General features: G+C 48.7%; 1 protein-coding gene across 1 annotated transcript in view; it reads left to right on the top strand.

Moving 5' to 3' along the window:
* CCDC151 (Coiled-coil domain containing protein 151) overlaps nucleotides 1-22,060 on the top strand; it is a 197,044-nt gene that overhangs the window by 166,491 nt on the left and 8,493 nt on the right. The window contains exon 10 of the mRNA XM_068376116.1: nucleotides 5,791-5,935. Within this exon, the coding sequence (XP_068232217.1) occupies nucleotides 5,791-5,935 (145 nt within the window). The remainder of the gene's footprint in view (nucleotides 1-5,790; nucleotides 5,936-22,060) is intronic.

The raw sequence follows: 22,060 nt of genomic DNA, 5'->3' as shown, positions 1-22,060 counted from the left end.
TTCTCGTCGGCCAGCCACCACCGCAAGTCCGTCTGTTCCAGAGACCCCATTGGGATCAGAGTGTCCGGGGAATCGGATCCTTGATTCCACCGGGACTTGAGCCGCCATTGAAGGGATCTCATCCTGAGGCGGCTGTTTGGAACCAGACGGGCCAGGGAGGATAGGTGGCCCAAGAGACGCAACCACGATTGGGCGGGGAGTTCTTTTCGCCTGAGGAAAGGTTCCGCCACCCTCCTCAGCCTTGCTATCCGGTCGTCTGATGGAAAGGCTTTGTGGAGATTGGTGTTTATTAGCATGCCTAGATAAACCAGTCGTTGGGACGGCTGCAGAGAGGACTTCTCGAGGTTTACCACGATCCCCAGATCCTGGCAAAGATCTAGAAGCCTGTCTCGGTGTCGAAGAAGGGTCGACTCCGAGTCTGCTAGGATCAGCCAATCGTCTAGGTAACGAAGGAGACGAATGCCGTTCCTGTGCGCCCAAGTCGAAATCAGGGTGAACACTCTGGTGAACACCTGAGGAGCTGTGGAGAGACCGAAACACAGCACCTTGAACTGGTAGATCTTGTTGTCTAGGCAGAATCTCAGGTACTTCCTGGAAGACGGATGGATTGGGATCTGGAAGTACGCATCCTTTAGATCCAGTGTACACATGAAGTCTTGTGGTCTCACCGCAAGTCTGACCGTGTCTGCTGTCTCCATGCTGAACCGGGTTTGTTTGACAAACCTGTTCAGAGCCGAGAGATCGATGACGGGTCTCCAGTCTCCAGTAGCCTTCTTTACAAGAAAGAGTCGACTGAAGAAGCCTGGAGAGCCGTCCACGACCTCCTGGAGAGCACCCTTCTCGAACATGGTCTTGACTTCGGCCTGAAGGGCCAGCCCCTTTGCCGATCCCATGGCATAGGAGCTCAACGACACTGGATTTGCTGTCAGGGGAGGTTGAGATGACGTGAACGGGACGCGATAACCTTGGCCGATCACCGAGATCGTCCAAGCATCGGCCCCGAGATGTTGCCACCTGCGGACGCAACGCTGAAGGCATCCCCCCACAGGTGGACACGTAGGGGGACTGCCACCCCTAGGGCTTGCGGCCGCGGCCGCCACCCCTAGAAGTCTTGCCTCCCCTGGAGGACTTACCACCCCTCTTGACCTTGGCTGGAAAGGGCTGGGGCTTAGACACCACTTTCTTAGCTGCCGATGCCTGTTTTGGAGCCTTACGAGGCTGTTGCTGCTGTTGTGGCGGGGCTGGAGGCTTATAGGGCCGAGTTGTAAGGGCCCTGTGGAGGAGGGAGTCCGTGCTGGATTTCCTCCACCTCTCAGCCGTTCGCTCCAAGTCTTGAGGCTCAAACAGGCTCTCCCCCAGGAGGGAGGCATGTCGGAGCCTACACACATCTACGGCGGGGACCTTCGGATGGAATCTCTCGGACACAGCATCGCGACGCTTCAACACCGAGTTGGCCCACAGGGTGGTAACCTGGTGCGCCAAGAACTCGATGGAGCGGGTGCCCGAGAGCAAGAAGGTCTCTAGGGCCTTCCTATTGGTCTCCTTGGACAAGTCCTCAGATCGCAATAGGATGCCCAGAGATCCTAACCAGAAGTCCAGCCACGAAGTGGCCTGCATGGCACACTTAGCGACCTTCTCGTGGTTAAGGATCTCTGCCGCCGAGAACGACACCTGCCGGGCAGAGAGTTTCTCCAAGGGAACTCCCTTCGCCAGCTCCTCCACAGAGTGATGGAGCGGAAGAGCGAGGTTGTGCTCACCCAGGATCTCGAAATACCTCCTCTGCTGAAGGCGAGGAGGAGGGATGAGTTTGTTCCCGGCAGTGGAACGACTGGAGGAGGCAAGAAGTGCGAGCTGAGCATTGGCCCTAGCTCTGGCACTCTTCAGCCCCCGAGACCAGGGCAGAGCTGCACTGGTCTTAGGGGCCTTCCGAACGTCGAACACTTCATCCAGAATTGTGTCTTTGCCTTCACGGGGGGGGATGACTGGATCCGTAAGACTGTTAAGTTGCCTTATCAGGCTTAGGACCTGCCAGAAGGCATGTTCGGACTCTTGCTGTTCTCCTCCCTGCGGGCTGGCAGCTAAGTCTCCTGCCCCAGGAATCTCTTCCTGGGGTGATACGTGGACATTCCCCTGGGTAGTCATGGGTTCCTGTCGAATCCTTGCAGAGGATTTAGGGATGGTCTTGGAATCCTTGGGCTCCCTCCTAGGAGGGATACAGGATCCCAACAACGAGGTTCGAGGGGCCCCTTCCTCACGAGACGATTCTCCTGCCTGAAGCGAAGTCTCCCCCCCTGGTGCCGGGGGGAAGACTACCGGTCCACTGGACTCACCTGAGGACGGAAAGGCCTCGTCCACGGGAGAAGGAGAGAGTACTCGTGCAGGAGAGGGGACCCTCGAGACCGACCTCTTGGGAACCAACTTCGCCCTGGGGGAAGTCACCACGAAGTCCACTCCTCTCTTTCTCTTCAGCGTAGGAGAGACAGCCGCTGGTTTGTTACCCTGGCCGGCGAGTGCTGGTTTCATAACCCTCACTAACGCCCGTGCCAGCGGACCAAACCAAGTCTGCTGCTCAAAGGACACAGAGTCCGAAATCCTCGCTAAGGTGAAAGGGATCGGGCGATCCTTTGGAGTGGACACGACGGTACCTGCCTGAAAAGAAGGTGGGGAAGAATGCTGTAATGACCTGTCCTCGTCCTGCAATACCAACCTGTGCTTGGATGGAGGTGATCCCGAGTGCCGTCTAGGAGCACGCGTCCCTGCTGCTACCACCGGCTGTGGAATTCGCCGCGAACTATGGTCGCGCGAGGGTGAACGGTCGCGCAAAGGCGAATGGTTGCGCGGGTGATCGCGCGGGCGCACAGGCGAGCGGTCGCGCGGGCGCGCAGGCGAGCGGTCGCGCGGGCGCGCAGGCGAGCGATCGCGCGGGCGCGCGGGCGCGCAGGCGAGCGATCACGCGGGCGCGCAGGCGAGTGGGCGTGAGGGTGGGCAGGTAAATGAACACGTGTCCGAGGCGACGAACGCAAGCGATGGCGCGACGGCGAGGGATCGTGCTGCCGCGTAGGTGAAGAAGATCGCTGGCGATAATGACCACGTGATGGTAAGCGATGGCGAGCAGCATGTGAAGGTGAATGATTGCGCGCAAGAGGGCGGTCGTTCAGGGTTGCGCGATGAGGAGCAGCATGCGTAAGCGGGCGATCGTTCAGGGTTGTGCGATGGCGAGCAGCATGCGCAGGTGAATGATCGCGTGAAAGGGTGCGATGGTGATCAGCATCCGCAGGAAGGCGATCGTTCAGGGTATTGCGATGAGGAGCAGCATGCGTAAGCGGGCGATCGTGCAGGGTTGTGCGATGGCGAGCAGCATGCGCAGGTGAATGATCGCGTGAAAGGGAGCGATGGTGATCAGCATCCGCAGGAGGGCGATCGTTCAGGGTATTGCGATGAGGAGCAGCATGCGTAAGCGGGCGATCGTGCAGGGTTGTGCGATGGCGAGCAGCATGCGCAGGTGAATGATCGCGAGAAAGGGTGCGATGGTGATCAGCATCCGCAGGAGGGCGATCGTTCAGGGTATTGCGATGAGGAGCAGCATGCGTAAGCGGGCGATCATGCAGGTTCGTGCGATGGCGGGCAGCATGTGAAGGTGATCGCTGGCGAACTGGTGATCGCTGGCGAGCTGGTGATCGCTGGCGAGCTGGTGATCGCTGGCGAGCTGGTGATCGCTGGCGAGCAGAAGGTCGACGCGTGTCCTGTGAGAGGATAGGTTCACGAGCAGGAACGGGAAGATCGCTGGCGCGTTGGCGAACATGTGTTTCTGACACACGCGCAGCACGATGTTGCGTAGCCACAGGACCAGGTGGATGGTGAGCAGGGAGTTCAGCAGGAACTAAAGGGTGGTCAGAGACCGCAGGGCGATGGTCCTCAAATGAGCGCTGACGCTCGGAAGAGAGCTGACGAGCAGGAGAGCGCTGGCGAGGGGGGCGAACCTCAGGAGAGAGCCGACGAGCAGGTGAGCGTCGGCGAGCAGGAGAGTCTTGGCGAGCAGGAGATCGTCGACGAGCAGGAGATCGCTGGCGAGCAGGAGAGCGCTTGTGCGCTGGCCCTGCTCGCGTAAGGGAAGAATCCCTTAGCCCCGAAGGGACCGTTGCCCGTCGGGTGACGAGTTCTCCAGAAGGCGAAGATCCGGCAGGAGATGGAGAGCGGTCCGCAGAGAGGTTCAAGGAGGGCGGAGCAGTCGGTTGAGGCTGACGAGGAGAGTCCCCCCCGGAGGACGAAGACCCAAAAAGGCGCCTCTTAGTCCCCCTGTAAGGGGAAGGGAGGCCCTTGTGGCGTAGAGGGCGGTGAGCCTTACGGCGGAGGCGGCCTCGGGGGAGATCGTCGGGACCATCGGTCCTCCGAAGGGGAGTCTCCTTCAAAACACTTCCCTCAGAAGGAAGCTGGGCAGCAGTCGAGACCGAAGGACTCACTTCCCCCTTCGAAGGATGCACGGAAGGAGGAGGAGAGCCTAGAGCACCATCACCAGCAACAGCACCTGCGTCGGAAGGCCCAGCCACGTCGGAGGCCTCTGTCACCACGACGTCGACAATAGACAGAGGGTCTACCTCCGCTACCACCGGCGACTGTTTAACAGCGGCCCCCAACGAGACAAGGTCAATAAGAGCGACCCTGGAGGGCAAGCCCTTAAGCCCCAGGGACGACCAAATCTGCAACAGATCATCACTGGATAAAGTATTATTATCAATAACCTCCCCCGGAGGAGGAGGGGGAACCGCCTCGCTATGGGAGGCGACGCCCTCTCCCCCCACCGAAGGTAGGGAAACAGAACAAGGGCCTGCGCTCCCACTCGGACGACTCTCCTTAGGAGGCGGACGAGGGGGAGCTTCGGAGGAGGTTTGGGCGGCGGAAGAAGAGTCCCGAGAACCTTCCTCCTTCAAGGCTAACCCCGGAGGAGAACGGTCTCTCTTGGACTTCTTCTTACGCCGACGGCCAAACCTCTCCCACTGGGAGGCAGACCACTCCCTACACTCACGGCACATGTTATCCTGGTCGCACCGTCGGCCCCGACATTGAGGGCAGAGGGTGTGAGGATCCGTAATCACGTCCGACATGAAAGTCCCACAAGGACGGCCGGCAACTCCAGGGCATGTCCGCATATTAAATAAAAGAAAATAACTGAAGGTCAACTTCCAACCAATCACACAAGCTGAAAAGAAAAAGAAGAAAATTAAAGGCTGTCACGAAGGCGATGAACAGACACGTCTGATCACCGCCGAGCCAAAAAAAAGTGAAGCAAGTCACCGGTGTGTGGAGGGGGGAGGGGTAGCAAGCTACCCTTCCCCACCCCCCGCTAACTAGCGCGGGGGTAATTAACCCTCGTTAAAAACTATTGGCTCGTCATTTCAGCTGCGCTAAAAGTAAACCCTTTGTAAATAGCGTGGTTTGTATTTCGGTTACGGAACAAATTGTAGAATAAAGAAATATATCCACGAAACGAATTCCCAAGGTGTTGACTTGATCAATGATATAGAATTTCTGAAGAATGTTGGGAATCGTTCTGATAACCTATGAGAGATGGCGCTCATGTATGACCACCTACTGTCATAGCGGCGATCGCCACGAATTTGAATTTTCTGTCGTGCCGCGTCGAAACGCGAGATTTAAGCTATATATATGTAACTACCAGGGAAGTTACATATTTAAAAAGGTTAAGTTCACTACTGGATTTATGTTGAAATAGTTATTTGCATGAATACGTTTTACCCTGCATAACAATAACTTAAAATTCTTTCTTCACAGAATGGTTGTGGTAGTTGAAGAACTGAGTAAGAAGGCTAAGGAAGCAATGGCTATGCAAGAAGACCTCTCTACTCGACTAGATGGGACACTAAAAGTACTGGCAGGTGTTCGAGCAGGTCTTGAGCATATAGCAGAAAAATTAGAGGTTTGTTTATAGTTAAAATTTCAAATGCTCTCACACCATACATATATACACTTAAAACAAGCAATAGAGGAGTGATAACTTGTCATAGAAACTTCCCCAAAATAGAATTACTTTCTAAGGATACGGAGAAAATCAGAACCTAGAAAAATGACAAATTCGTGGATAATTTGTATTTTTCCTAACTATACAAACCTTAGCTATTTATTAGGGGTTATACTTTCGACGGAGCTGAAATGACGAGCCATTAAAATTTTAGCGAGGGTTAACTACCCACACCGCTAGTTAGCAGGGGTAGGGGGGTTAGCTTGCTACCACTCCCGTTCACACACCTGTGATTTATTCACTTTGCTTCGAGGTAGGACTTCAAGGGGGATAGGGATGGCGGGCAAGTTTATATAAATAGCTAAGGTTTGTATAGTTAGGAAAAATACAAATTATCTACGAATTTGTCATCTGTTCCGTAACTGGAATAGAAACCACGCTATTTATTGGGGGTGACTCACCCATTAGGAAGGGTGGACATCCCTGCCTATCTGGCTTTTGGCTTTGCCCGGAGACTCCTTATCTGAGTATATTAGTACTCAAAAATAAAGAGTCCCTGCCCTCGCTGAACCTTGCTACGCAAGGTCCGCGGCCTACGCAAGCTGTGTGTTGAGACGTGCAGAAGTGTGAATGTCTAGGTAAAGTTATTCCGAGTCTATGTAGGTAAAACCTAACGTAACCAAGACTTCCCAATACCACTTCGCCAGGGTATGGGGACGCAACAGTATTAGCTTAATACTAGGTACACAAGGGAGCATGGTTTACCTGCAGTGGTTTGAGGTCAGCTTATGCAGAGAACCCAGGATGCTGCTTTCCCCACGCAGACTAAATCCGGGTAAAGTACCCTCAACCTTCTGCTAATTGTCCAATAAGGAGCTTGAGGTATACAACCAGCTGTTGTGCAGCCACCACCGGACCAATAGAGATCGTATCGAGTTCCTGTGGGTCACGTCTTGCAAGAGAAAGGTTGTGAAAGTCACCTGGAGCATTCACATCCTTTCATGTAAAACCTGCGTCACAGAGTAATCTGCTAAGAAGGACCAGGGGCATAGTCATGCCCCTGACCCTGTGAGTCGTCATGTCAAGATGATGTTTTGGTGATCCTCCTCTAGTCTCTCCCAGTGCTGACAAGAGGAGGGACCCGGGCAGGCTGTTGCCATATTCTTTAAGTAAAGTCTCCTACCTTACCCTGGGTACAGTAACGGATGATCTAGTTGAGACTTTTGTAGGATCCGTCACCTCTGGAGACTGTCTGGTGACATACTCAGGGACGAAACTGAACATCGTCTTTCGCCCTTCTCAATAATGGGCGATGTCGAAAGAGAGACCATGAAGTTCTTTGACTCATATGGTTGCTGTCCGAGTGTGTAGGAACATTGTGGTCTTAAATCAGGAGAAAATTTGTTGCCTGGTGAAGTGGAACACAAGGAGGTCCCTTTAGGGATCGGAGATTTGAACCATGTTCTGAGAGGAAGGTCTCAATTCCGACTGGGGAAAGGCAAGTTGTAAGTCCGTATGAGTTAGGAAAAGTCTATCGATGAGAGAGTGTCCCTTTCTTTCAGTTTGAAGGTGAAGGATCAAGATTGAGTGATCATCTTTACCTGTCGAAACTGAATAGGGGGTCTTTTCCTCTTGCATATACTCGAGGATTATGCTATTGCTGGAATGGAGGTATCGAGTGGAGAGAACTTTCACATGACGCCAACCACACAAGATGTGATACTGCCTGGTAGACTGATGCTGAGGAATTCCTCAGATATCTAGACAACCTTTTCACAAAGAGGTATTGGGTAGTCTTCAGGCGTACAATCATAGCAAAGCTATAGCTTGTGGTAGGTGTCGAAGTGGGTTGTCTGTTATGTGGAGAGGGTTCTCTTGGAGGCTCTATCAGGAGTTGCAAAACGTTTGGAGATCGTTCTGTAAAATGCCCTAGCGGAGCTAGGAGAGTCCTTGAGAGGTTGACCGATGCTCTAGCCTTGTTGAGTGCCCTTCTCCAGATAAAACAGGGACGATATATAAACGTCATTGTTGTACCCACCGTTGTTGCCAGAGAGCCTTGAGGTCTAGGGCTGGTGAGCAACGGTAGCCTGAGATTCAGGAGCGTTGCAAACAGACCCCCTAGTTGGAGGACCTCGTAAAGTCGGGACTTTGTTGGCTACATGGCGATCCAAAGTCCATTTGGTATACCTTATCTGAGATGCGGTGCACAGATTGTCGGCGAGCACGTTCTTCCAGTCTGGAATGAAGCGGGCTGAAAGTGGTATCCAACGGACTTTGGCCCATCTTAGTGTTTATACTATTAGATGGGAAGGGGCTACAAGCCCGTTCCTACTTGCTTGTTGATGTGATTCTCTGTGTGGTGTGTGGTGTGTCGTCCATCACATCACTGAGTGGTCTGTTAGGAACCGATGAGGCTGCTGAAGGACCGGAAAGTTGGCCTTCATCTCTTAAGAGATTTAAGTGAAAGTACCTTCGGGCTCTGTCCAGAGGGCTGAGGTCGTGTGGTGCAGCACTATGGTCCCTCCTTTCTTCTTTTTCCGACTCAAGTCTCCTGGAATGGAAGTTGTTCTCGTTTCAAGGAGGTTTTTGTGGAGATTGGTGTTTAGAATCATTCCCAGATACACCAGTCTCCTGGGAGGGAAGTAGGGAAGATTTCCATAGGTTTACTCTGATCACTGGATCTTGGTAAAAAGACTTCAGAAGTTCCAGTGTTAATGCAAGGTTGCCACTGAGTCTGCTAAGGTCAGTCAGTCGTCCCGAGAGAGCGGAGACAGAAGCCGATCCTGTGAGACCAGGATGGGTGTAGTGGAAAGAGGAAAGACCGAAGCACAGTGCCTTGAACTGGTGTTTCTTGTTTGTCTAGACTGAATCTTCCAATCTTCCTAGATGGATGGTTTGGACCTGGGAGTAAGTGTCCTTTAGGTCCAGTGTGCAAATGAAGACCTGAGGTCTTACCCCTTGATCGAACTCCAACATGGTGTGGACATCGACCCAAAGGGACAACTCCTTGGTGATCCTTTTGCATGGAAGATTGTCGACGCTGGAGTCTTGACTCATGTCGTAAAGGATCAGGCACGATACTCAGTGTAAGAATTCTTCTCAAAGAGAATTTCTTTAAAAGGAAGGCCATGCTTAGCCTTACCACGCGCCCTGATGGGATTGATGCTATTCCTTAGAATAGAATCAATCTGGCGAATGTTAATCAATGGTTAACCATCAAGTATCGTGGTTACTGTGCAGTTGGAGAGTACTCACAAGTAGTTCCCTGTTGGCAAGCCGTTGATGAGGGTTGTCGAACGTTTACCGATCACTTTAGTGTGATGGCAAACGGCCAGTAGCGAGAAGTATGTTGTATAACTTCTGATCTAGGAACTACAGGAAGCGGTTGACTAGTAAGTTCGAGTCACGAACTGCTGGCAAATAACCGATGACCGATGAATCGGTGGTCTGTGAGCAGATGGTGAGTTCGAGATCAGCAAGCTGATTATGGTCCCAACTGTTTGGTCAGAGATGAGCAAGCTGAAGATGGGCTGGTCAGAGATCAGCAAGCTGAGTTCAATGATCGAAGAAAGATGGGCTGCCCATCAGTGATCTAGTGATCAGCAAGCTGATGACTGGTTATTGACTAGCAATCGATGATTGGAAATGCTAGCAATTGGAGATCGTTAGTCATTGGAGGGACTAGAGGTCAAAGATCAGCATTGAGCAAGCAATTGACGATCTGGTGTTCGGCGACCTAGCGATCAGTAAACTGTGAACTAGCCATCAGCAAACAGTGATCTAGAGATCAGTCTGTTGATGCTTTCCTGCTTGCTGCCGGTGGTTTGACAAGGAAAAAAGAAACTTCAGAAGAGACAGGGACACCAAGGATTCCCCGATTCGATTCCCTTGTAGGATGGAATCTTTGGGATCTTGAATCCTTCTGTGGAGCCTTATTTCTCTTTTCCCGGTGGCAATGTTTATGTGCTTGCGGGGAGGAATGGGGCAATGGTGACCTGTCCAAAAAGTTTTATTCCTTTTCACTGACAATTGAGTAAGTGTGTAGGTGAGTCTGGATCGATGGCACACAGGATGATGCTGGTGCTTAATATCTGCCTCGAGAGCAGGCAAGCGCTGGTTCTTAAGCAAGAGCTGGTGCATTGGATCTGCGAGCCTTGACTCTCTGGCAAGAGCTGGCGCATGGATCCGGGACCGTAACTGCGCAGGAGGGCGCAGGAAAGTGAGGAAGAGTGCTGGTGCGCAGTAAGGCACTGTGTAGTTTTGTGCATTCTCCCTAGAAAGCACCGAAGCATGCCTAGTTGCGCAAGAGTGGGAGCATTGGCGCGTGCGTGAGAGTACTACGTGGAGACTGTTGGCGCGTGCGTGCGGAAGACCATCGGCGTCCGCACATAGAAGACTGTCGGCGCGCGCCCGCACGTAAGGCCGTCGGTGAGCGGTAGACTGTTGGCGCACGAAGACCACGCTCAGAAGAAAGTCGGCCCGCACACGCGCAATACTGTTGGTGCGCGCGCGCGAGACCCTAGGCGCCCGCGCGAGGAAGAAAGTCGGGAGACCATCGGTACCCCCGCCTGGAAGATCGTTGTCGCTTGCACGCGTAAGAATGTTGACGAGCCCGCGCACGGGAGACCATCGGCACCCGCGCACGGGAGACCATCGGCACTCGCGCGCGAAGATAGAGCTAGTAGGTTGGCGGGTCAGCTGGTAGGTTAACCAGTGGCAGGACGATCAGGAACTGGGATGTGCCCTTTAAAAAAGGGCGAGCATCTACCGATGGGGACCGTTAGCAGGTCTGCGTTAGAGTCCAGGACCGAAGTCCTTCGTTGCAGAGCAAGGTTGCGCTGGTAGATCGGCAGGTCAGCTGGCAGGACAATCAGGAACTGGGATGTGCCCCTTGGAAGGGTGAGCATCCACCGATGGGGGACCGTAAAAGGTCCGTATTAAGAGTCCAGGACTGAAGTCCAAAGGACTACGTTGCAGCACAAGGTTGCGCTGGTAGATCGGTAGGTCAACTGGCAGGACGATCAGGCTGTGCTGGAAGGTCTGCATAATCCTCCGAAGAGGTGTCTTTATGAGAGGCCTCTCCCGCGAACGAGAGAGGTGAATACTTCGTAGAAGAGACTTGAAGACACTCGTGATGACGGGTGGATCAGCAAGCTGACCTTAGCAGTAGCAATCCTCCGAAGAGGAATCTCTATGAGTGGCCTCTCTCGCGAACGAGAGAGGTGAACACTTCGTACAAGAGACTAGAAGACGCCCATGATGATGCCCCTTACGGCCAGTGGATCAGCAAGCTGACCATAGCAGTAGCGATCCTCCAAAGAGGAGTCTCTATGAGTGGCCTCTCTCGCGAACGAAAGAGGTGAACACTTCGTAGAAGAGACTTGCCAAGGCCGTGCTCCACCCCTGAAGGAAGAGAAACTCAGCAAGGGGGGAGAGAAGTCTGGCCGAAGGGCAGCAACAGCAGTCGGAGGTGATGAATTTATTAGATGTGGGAAGTTCTCCCTCTGAAGCGAGAAACAACCTCACACCTGGGGAGGAAACTTCCCTCGGAAGGGAAGTTGTCCAACCCCTGGAGGCGAACCTCCTTAGCGTTCTAAGATGATCTGAAGTGCTTGCCATGTTGTCACGGGAGTACTTCTAAGAGCAGGGATGACACCCATGACGACGTCCTCTGAGGGACAGCAGTGACAGCAGATTCCCCACGCATGAACAGAACAGCTCTGCTTCGTTGGCATTCTTTAGTCGAACGAAGAAAAACTGCATAGTTAACTGGGAAAATAAAATTAAATAATTATTTAACAGAAATTCCCTAGGGAGGAACTCCGAACAGGAACCCCGAGGGAACAACATAAAATAAGAATTAAGTATTGCGCCTTTCCTTCCCCAGACGACATCCACGGGAGAAGGGGGGGAGCGGAGTAACTGTAATAAAAACAGAATTATAATTATTCAAATCAGCTAAGAATATTCACTAATAGTGAGAACCACTGACTCCCCGAAGGGAAGTGTTCCCCACGGAGAAAGCTGAAAAGTTAAAATACAATTAGATTTTCACTAAAAATAATTGAGACAAACAATCGGAAGAGCAACCTAACCCGCGGACAGGAAAGGAGCTTCCCCAATAGTACGCTGTTGTAGTAAAGGTGAACGACCTCAAGAAGAGAGAGACCGTAGTCAATCTTTAAAAGGCCACATTCCCTTCGCTCAGAATCCAAGTTTCCTGTAGGAAAAGAGGAAAAGGCGAAGACAAAAGTTGAATGAAGAGGATCCAGGCGATGACGATTCCCCTGCGGCGGCCAAGTTAACGGATATACGCCGACGGGAAGACCGATGGACCAGAGAGGGAGAGGTTGTTCCCCACGAAGTGGTACTGTTCTGGCCTTGCTACTACGCAAGTGTCGTTGTCGTAGATGTATCACACACACAGCACAAACACTGAAAAGGAAACTTACCACATTTCTACACACATATATATACATACTGTAAACATTAAGAATGTTATATATATATATATATATATATATATATATATATATATATATATATATATATATATATATATATATATATATATATATATATATATACACAAGTATAAGAAAAAGTAAGTTAAAAGACAAAAATTAATAACAGTCCAAAATAGGCGAGGAGGGAGAGAGGAAACAACTGCTTTCGCTCCGAGCCAAAAGCAAAGTGAGGTCAAGCACAGGTGTGTGTGTGTGTGTGTGTGTGGGGGGGGGGGTTGTAGCAAGCTAGCCTCCCCTACCCCCGTAACTAGTGGTGTGGGTAGTAAACCCTCGTTAAATTTTTATGGCTCGTCATTTCAGTAACGCCGAAAGTAATACCCCTATTAAATAGCGTGGTTTGTATTCCAGTTACGGAACAAAGGCCTTTTTATATTTTAGAAGCCCAATAACTTGAGCAACTAACCCCATAGGGGGTTTAAATTCTAAAGTCCTATAGAACTATTTTAGAATTTTCTGCTTTCTATACTCTTATAACCTATACCTGTACTGTATCTATGCTGTTCAGCACACTTAAAAACTACGCACCTATAAATTCAATGTTCAGCATAAAATTTTACATGGCTCTCTTCATGTCAAGCTACAGTACTTTGAATTTCCAAGGGTAAAGAAAACAAAATACTGTGGTAGTAAATACTACACTTTCTGTCTTTTGTAAAAGAATCTAACAAATTTTCACACTAAAATAGAGACCATCTATATGTAGGTGCCTAAAAAAGCATAAGACACCAATTTCCAAGATTTTCTTTTTACTATAACCACTTTACAACTCTCTTACTTTAAATTACTTTAGTAACACAATCACCATTATAAACTTTAGTATATAAATAATTCCCACAGTAAGATAAAATGAAAGTTCTCTCCACTCCGATTATAGGTCTAAACCCCCTAATTGTTCAAGATAACAGTGTCACCCAGCTGGTGGACATATCTCGCCGTCATTTCCTATTTTGTAATACAGGGTAAATTACTGAACAATCTACTAACTAATCTTTAGCAATAAATCTTGAAATGGTAAATTTTTTACTTAAAAAAGTGTATGTTTGCTTTGTTGGTGTCCACATTCATATTGCGACCATCATACTTTTTACTCACACTTGTAATGAGATATTTCTATTCAGCAATAGTTTACCTTATACATATCCTCCAATTTGCAGCTACCCTTTTTACTTATTGCCCACCCAACCCCTGCTCCATATGGATGCACTTCCTGTCAAGGTAAGGAAAATGTTCTACTTAGAACTACTCATCTACCACAAAACAGTAAATTCCCATAAAATTTATTACCAACCCTACAACTCAAGTCTTATGAGATATTTAACAGCCAGACCTCCTCAGTTGTAACCCAATAAATCAGGAATCCAGAAAGATAAGATTTAACACTAAATACCAATGAGGTTTAAAACCAATACCAATTTAAAGGAATTTACTACCTAGAATTCCTTTCAAATCACATTTCCATATTTGACCCTAGAATCATATATTTACTACAAAACCCAACACTTAAATTTCTCATAAACATTTTCTAATGCTCTTACTAAATGAACTAAACTGTTTTCTGACAAAAAAATTACCCTTTCTTCCAAAGGATTGTAGAAAAATTATGGAATATTTTTCACCTTGAGGAAGGTAATTAAGACAAGACCATTCTCTCAACACCAAAACCTAAATATTTGTATAGTGGATGTAGCTCACTAATTCAATTAGGTGAAGCCAAGTTAACACAAAAAGGGTCTTGGCTACAGGCTAGGATCTTTGAAAGAAAGATCATACTAAAGTTTGAAATAAGGACTCCATAGATATTGTAACTTTACAAATAGATTCCTATACCAGACCTGACAACCGGACATTTTGTAATTGCAATGGACCTGAACACATCCACACTTATATGTGCACTGGATAAATCTAATTCCATATGCCTGAATGCAGTATTATGGTAAACATGGATCTATAACCTTTAATAGACAATTTCCTTTCATAAAACCAGCAATGCAAAACCTACAATATTATCCAAACTAGAGAATGGAAAATGGCTGTCTGCTAAAGGTGATGAATGCAAGAGTTGATGGGAGAAGTACAAGGTTTGGGTTGATGGATGGAGTCGAGAAAGCTCTGGATGATAGGAGGATAGATGTGAGAGAGGCAAGAGAGCATGTTAGAAATAGGAATGAATGGAGAGCAATTGTGACGCAGTTCCGGTAGGCCCTACTGCTCCTTCCGGTCGCCTTGTATGACCGTGGAGGTAGCAGCAGTAGGGGATTCAGCGTTATGAAGCTTCATCTGTGGTGGATAACAGAGGAGGGTGGGCTGAGGCATCCTCGCAGTACCAGCCGAACTCGGTTGATCCCCTCGTCAGGCTGGGAGGAGCGTAGAGAGGAAAGTTCCCCTTTTTTCATTTGTTTGATGTTGGCAAACCCCCCAAAATTGGGGAAAGTGCCTTGGTATATAGATAGATAGTTCTTGTAACTGAAACATTCATGGACTTGCACTAATCAAAATACATATTCCACTGCCTTCGACGTAAATTATTGGCCATTGCCTTTTGGAACCTAAAACAGACAAATCTAGAGACCTAGAAAACCCCTTCTCTTTGAGTAGTTGGCAGACAGTCTACTTGCAGTTAAATTCTGCATGTAGGGGTTTGGGTGAATTGATCTTGAAACTGGTTGTCAGAAAAGATTGGTCCTGTAAGGTAATAACTACAAATACTCCGACGACAAAGCATAGATCTGTAAACCCCCACCCCTACAACCAAAATGAGAGCACCCAAGGTCATCCTGCTGTTTGAAAATATCCTGAATTTGTTTATCACTCCTCGTATAATTGAAAACAGAGGAAAAGCATACAAGTTTAGGTTTGACAATTCCTGTAAAAGGGTAACCACCTTCCATGGGAGGGGAACCAGAACCAGAGAGCAAAACACCTCGACCTTTTCGATGGAGGATCTCGCAAATATGTCATGTTTGATCTTCCCAACCAAATACAGTACAAATCTTTTGAACCCTAAAATAATATAAAGAGCACTTGTTTTGAAATCATTGTTGTTTTCTGCTTAACTAATCTTCTATTACATTCAACTTCTCTGGAGTAAACTGGGGTACAAAAATGACCAAACTCAGATCCATCCACTATAAGAAACAAGGACTCTGATCTTGTTCTTCTTTGCTTTTGCATGTAAACCACAGCTGTCATGAGGTCTGAAAAAACATTACATACCTTGCCATCAACAGACTAGTGTACCCGAAGAGCATTGAGCACTGCTGAGAGTTCCAAGCAATTGATATGTAATGCCGTTTCATTCTCCGGCTACCTTCCTAACAATAGCAATAGTTGGCACCCCCCCCCCTTTTTTTGGGGGGAAGCATCCATGAAAAGACACATTTGGACTTCCAACAGCAACCAACCCCAAACCAAGAGTGTTGTCCCACCATTTCACTTGTTCCTGGTGGTTCTAAATCAATGGCACTTAAATTGTGTCCAAATCATAAGTAACTATACTCTTTAGCCTTTCAGCTTGGAAAGTTTCCTAGTAGCTGATTGGTTGCAAATATTTTGTCCAAATAGTATTGGTTTTCAAATAATTACCCAAGTAATGTCAATCAAAACTTATTTACTAAGCTAAATTTCTCCCTCAGATAAGTTTTGTCAATAAATAATATTAACAAATAAAGGGATACAAAGTATTGGGATAGTAACACGCTGAAGTCAACAACAGGAGTTTATTTTCGGATGCATGCTGCATAATTTTGTAACTTTTCACATATTTCAACACAAATTGAGATAAATTACACCAAGCATAAGAAAAACATGTTATCATAAACTTTCTTTGAATACCCGAATCTACTAAAAACATGGCATTAATAAAACTCGCTATTAGTGAAAACTTGCGGGGAGGTAAAAGGAATAGTCTACTGTCAAATACCAAGGCAGGGATGGAGGGGTATTAAGGGATTTTGACGAAGGAAAAATCTATTTCTGGGGAGAGACCTGTGACGCCCGGTGAAAAGGGTCCTTCTTTACACTTTTCTGATATAAACCTTCCAAATATACCAGAGAAAGATAAAAGCATGGAATGCAGAGGTTACTACCCTCGCGCGAGCACCTTGTGGGTGTCGTGTATAAAGCAGGGGCGCGTGAAAGCCACTATTCACAGGCTGTCTTCCATTTAACTAATTCCTTCGTCAAAAGGGATGGGCCGATACAGAGGCACCAGCTACCCTACCAGAACCACGCCACCGACGCCTGACGCGAGCGCCATCTGAACAACATCCTTCTGTATTGAACATGATGGCTTGGAAAGGAAAGGGTGGGATCGTACAAAATAACAGGGAAGGGTTTCACCGGGCGTCACAGGTCTTTCCCCAGAAATAGATTTTTCCTTCGTCAAAATCCTTCTGGGTCGACCTGTGACGGCCGGTGAAAATGTACCAGAGAATGCTTTCCAAGCCCAATAATAAATAGTAACCTAATGAGGAGAGAGATAAACACCATGTAAGTAAAATAATATATTATATTAAGGTAAGTAAACATAAATTATAAACTAGCCAAAGGACATAGTGAGCGTAAGGCTAAATAAACATGATAACAAGGAAGCCTCCGAGTATCAGAGCACAATATGCAACAAAACTGACATGGCTAAGAATAACCCAACACTAAAGTTACGGTAAACACAATAACAGTTAATAACCATAGGAACTAAACATGTAATAAACTTAGGGCTAACGAACCACCAAAGAGAGCGGCGTCGTGGTGCGAGTGGCGGGTAGGAGGGAGAAGAGGAGAGATGGATGAAAGGAAGAACAAGAGATCAATGGGGAGAGACGAGGCTCCCAGCTGGAACCGTTGGGTATTTAAGGGCCTGTAAGTTCTTTAGATAGTGGCGTTTGAAAACCATAGGAGATTTCCAACCCGTGTACATTTTAAGGTCATCAAAACCCATATTTTGGAAATAATTGATGGAGGCAGCTACTGACCGGATATCATGAGCATGGGGAAATGATTCCGGATTAGCTTGTTTAATGAAGTATAGGATTTGTTGCCTAATGCCTTGAATGGAAATAGTACCTCCTTGTTCTCTGATAAACAAGGGGCCAGACGAGCGGGTGGCAGTTCTAGCCAAAAAGGCCCTGAGAGTAGTGACTGGACACAGAGAAGTATCTTGGAGAAGAGGAATAATCTTCCAAGGGGACCACCTATTTTGTGGGTCCTCATTTTTAGCTAGGAAAGCTCTGTCTGGAGAAAGAAGTACTTCACCTGAATGGAGGAAATCTATGTTTTCTGAGTTTCGTGAGAGAGCTGCTAGTTCTGAGATTCTAGCACCCGAGGCCAAAGCCGTTAGAAATAAAGTCTTCCTAAGAAGAGTGATATAGGAGCAGGATTCGTTGTCTGTGTCTGACGCAAGTTTGAGGACATCGTTCAGAGACCATGAGACCTTTTGTGGACGAACCGAAGGTCGAAGCCTAGCACATGCTTTTGGAATAGATGAGAAATAGGAATCTGCCAGGTTAATGTTAAACCCAACAAGGAAGACCTTCTTCAAAGCTGACTTGATGGTGGTTATAGTGCTAGCTGCTAGGCCTTTGTCAAATATGGACCTAAAGAAGGAGATGGCTAAATTAGGAGTCATAAAAGTATGGTCTGAATTCTTTAAGAAATCTGCTAGTTTCTTAACGGCCGAATCCTATTGACGAATTGTAGAGTCCCTTTTGTCTGATTCTATAAAGAGGACATTTTCCGGGCCGATGTTCGCATCTCTACGAGCTGCAAACTTCATGAAGTCCACAAAGTTAGGGTTTTGGCTATCCTTGAGGAATCTGACACAGTCCGAGTTTGGACTACTTGGGTCAGTTTGGGGAATGGGATCCGGAAGGGACGGAGTTTCAACTCGAGGAGGAGAGGAAACCAACTGCTTTTTGGCCAGTGAGGTGCTACTAAAGCCACTGCCCCTTGGAAGGAGCGTAGTTTGTGTAAAACTTTCATTAGAAGATTCACTGGAGGGAATTGGTAAATCTTCTTCCAATGGTTCCAATCCAGGGTTAATGCGTCCATGGCATAAGCCTGAGGGTCCAGGTTTGGGGTCACATAACAGGGAAGTTTGTGATTCCGTTGAGTCGTGAATAGATCTACCTGGAGGCCCGGAACCAGCCTGAGTATCCACCGGAAGGAATTTATGTCTAGGGACCATTCTGATTCCAGTGGTTTCGTCCTGGGTAGTGAATCCGCTATCACATTCTGGACTCCTGCTGGGTGAGTTGCTGACAGGAACAGGTTCTTGTCTGCTGCCAAGGCGAAGATAGTGACCAGGACCTGATTCAGGTTGGGTGACTTGGATCCTCCTCTGTTGATGCAGTGTACTACGGCTGTGCTGTCTGAAACTACTCTGATGTGGGACGACCTCGGAGGAGAGATTCTCTTCAGGGTCAAGAACACTGCCATGGCTTCGAGAACATTGATATGGAACTGTTTCATGGCGGGTGACCAAGAGTCCTGAAACATCTGATGTTGGGAGTAACCCCCCCAGCCACTCAGAGACGCGTCTGTATGAAGTGTCACTTGTAGAGGGGGGAATTGCAAAGGAACCGATTTGGAGAGGTTCCTCGGTTCGGACCATGGGCGTAGTCTCATTTTTAAGACAGAGGGGATCTTCGAGATCTTGTCTCTTAAAGGTATTGTAGCTCTCTTTCTCCAAACTTGATTGATGTCTTTGAGTTTGGCTTTTAATAGGAGATCTGTTACTGAGGCAAATTGGAGAAGGCCGAGGATTCTTTCTAAAGCTCTTCTGGACACCTGTTTGTGTTTGAGAAAGTTCCTGATCTTGGAAGCTATCTCCCTTTACCTTTCTGGGAGGAAGGGAGAGCGTGTGCTTTGAAAGGTCCCACCGGATGCCTAACCATTCGAAGCGGCTTGATGGTTGTAGGCGAGACTTTTGGAGATTGACTTGGAATCCCAGTTTGGCGAGAAATTGAATTACCTTCGTCGTAGCTCTGTTGCATTCCCGGTTTGACCGAGCCCAAATGAGCCAATCGTCCAGATAGGCGATGATCTGTATCCCTTGGTTCCTGAGTTGCTCGAGCACTGTCTCTCCCAGTTTCGTGAATATCCTGGGAGCAATGCTGAGACCGAAGGGCATGACTTTGAACGCAAAGGCTTTCTTGCCTAGACAGAAGCCTAGGTAAGGAGAGAAGTTTCAAGCTATTGGCACATGATAATAGGCATCGGTAAGATCGATAGAGGTGGTGACGGCCCCACGGGGAAGTAAGGTCCGTACCTGAGAGATAGCATACGGAACTTGTCGCAGAGAATGAAAGAGTTTAGTTTTGACAAGTCCAGAACTACTCTCAACGCCGACGAGTCTTTCTTTGGAACTGTAAATAGGCGGCCTTGGAATTTCAGTGATCGAACCCGTTTGATTGCTTTCTTCTTGAGTAACTCTGTGGTGTACTCTTTCAGGATGGGAGTGGGTCTCTGGAAGAAGGTCACTAGTGGAGGTGGAGATCCCTGTGACCATTTCCAACCTAAGCCTTTGGATATTATGCTGTGAGCCCATGGACTGAAGGTCCAATGGTATCGAAAGTGATAAAGTCTCCCCCCTACCGGGATCACATCATTGCGAGGGAGTGAATTTAGGTCCCTTCCCTCCCCGGGCACCCCTTGATCGAGGTCCGCCTCGATGGCGGAACTGTCCTCTACCTCTGTAGCTTCCTCTCTGGTGTCCACGAAAGGAACCGGAGGGTTCGTAGCTAGGGTTGTATGCAGGGGAGGACATCCAAGAAGACATGGGGTTGGGTTGTGTACCTGGGGGAGCAGTGAGGTAGACCACCTGCTGAGGAGGAGCCGGTTGCTGAGAAGACAAAGCAGAGGAAGACTGAGTTGACGTGTGGGGAACTGCCGATTGGTGGTAGTGACCCCGGTTCATCTTGTAAGGGGTAAATCTCTGCTTTTTCTTGAAGAAAGATTGTTTGTGGGATTCGATCTTCCTTTTGGTCGTGAGGCCCCACCTTACTTGCAAATTTTGGTTTGCCCTCGCAGCGTCCTGAAGAACTTTATTAACTTCATCCTGAGGGAATAGGTTCTTACCCCAGCAGGAGGACGCTATCAGCCTGTTCGGTTCATGTCTGATAGAAGCCTCAGACAGAACGTATTTCCTGCAGCTAACCCAAGCCGACCAGAAGTCGTGGAGGTCAACTTGGTAGGACAGAAGCAGGTTCTTTGTGAAGACCCTGAACAAAGTTTCCGTCGGGTAAACAGAGGCTAGGGACTCTATGGAGGTGATGGAGTGGAGGGACCTAGCTAACCTATTACGTGCCTCAAACTCGGTCTTGAGAAGACTCTCTAGTAATCTGGGAAGCTTCTCAGAAAAAAGAGTAGAGGCGCAGTCTGGGTCTAGCTTCCCTACCGTGAAGGTAGAAGAAGCTTCATCCAAGGTGGCAGAGGTACTCGGAATGAGCAGTGAAGTGGAGTCCGTCTTTTTGAGAGCCGGCATGGCAGAGCCTTCCTTGACGGCCTGTATTGTCAGCTCTGTCACTTTATCTATGAGTGGCAAGGTAATGGACGATGCCGTTGTAAAAATAGTGTAGGCACCTTTGTGTGGGTTGAGCTTGGAGTTGGTACACCCCCATTCTGATAGAGTCCTGGCCCAGACAGCTTGGGCCTGTTCTTTTGGAAATATCACCGTTTCCTTCGGTACCTTGTCCATTCTAACCAAGGCATGCTCCTTTAGGCGGACGAAGCCGTTGAATGGGAATTCTAGCCCCGGGGGGTAGAATTCTAGGTCCTCTAGAGGGCGGGTGCCCATGCCATCTAGAGTTAGGGCACCATCTAAGTACGGAGCATGCAAGGCAAACCTCCAAGGGTTGTTATTATCGAAGGGGGGTAACTTCGACGCGTCTGGGGCTGAAGGAGGAGGAATCTGAGTTCCGGAGCGGATCAGATTCGGCACCATATCTTTTAGCTCCGTCATAGCCCCAGAATGTTGCTGAATTTGCTCCTTGACTATATCCCTGATCAGGTCGACGGGGAAGGAGGGTACCTGAGAGCCATCCGCCAACGAAGCCTTGGACTTGGCGGACTTCGACTTCTTAGAAGTTACGGTTTTATAGGAAGCAATAGGAACATCAGGAGCAGTTGAGGGTCCGGGGACCGGTGACGTAGACAATGGCAAAGCTGAAGACTTATTGGTACGTAGTGGCTTCACCTTGGGTCGTACGGGGACGGAGGGATCGCGAGGAGAAGCCGTAGGCTTATCAAAGCCGAGAAAGGAAGAGGTAGAAGAAGGAGTAGGAGATAAAAAGGTTTCCACCAACTCGACACCACCTACCTGCTCGTCCATGGGCTCGATGTCTAGATGCAGATCTGACACGTCCACCGGTAAAAGAGATTCGTCTTCCGTGGGGATGGTCGCTCTGACCGCTTCAATTAAAGGGGCAGCCACCTCCGGAGTGACTGCTGCAGTGGTAGAGCCTGGGAAGAGTCGGGAGGCCATGTCTCCGTCGAGGAGATAGGGTGCGCCAGACGGAGCATTCCTGCCGAAGCCCGACACCCAAGGACGAAGAGCAGCTCT

The sequence above is a fragment of the Palaemon carinicauda genome, chromosome 6 (genome assembly GCF_036898095.1).
Source record: "Palaemon carinicauda isolate YSFRI2023 chromosome 6, ASM3689809v2, whole genome shotgun sequence".
Lineage (NCBI taxonomy): Eukaryota > Metazoa > Arthropoda > Malacostraca > Decapoda > Palaemonidae > Palaemon > Palaemon carinicauda.
The sequence above is the reverse complement of the archived record's forward strand: the minus strand, read 5'-3'. Positions and strand labels throughout refer to the sequence as shown.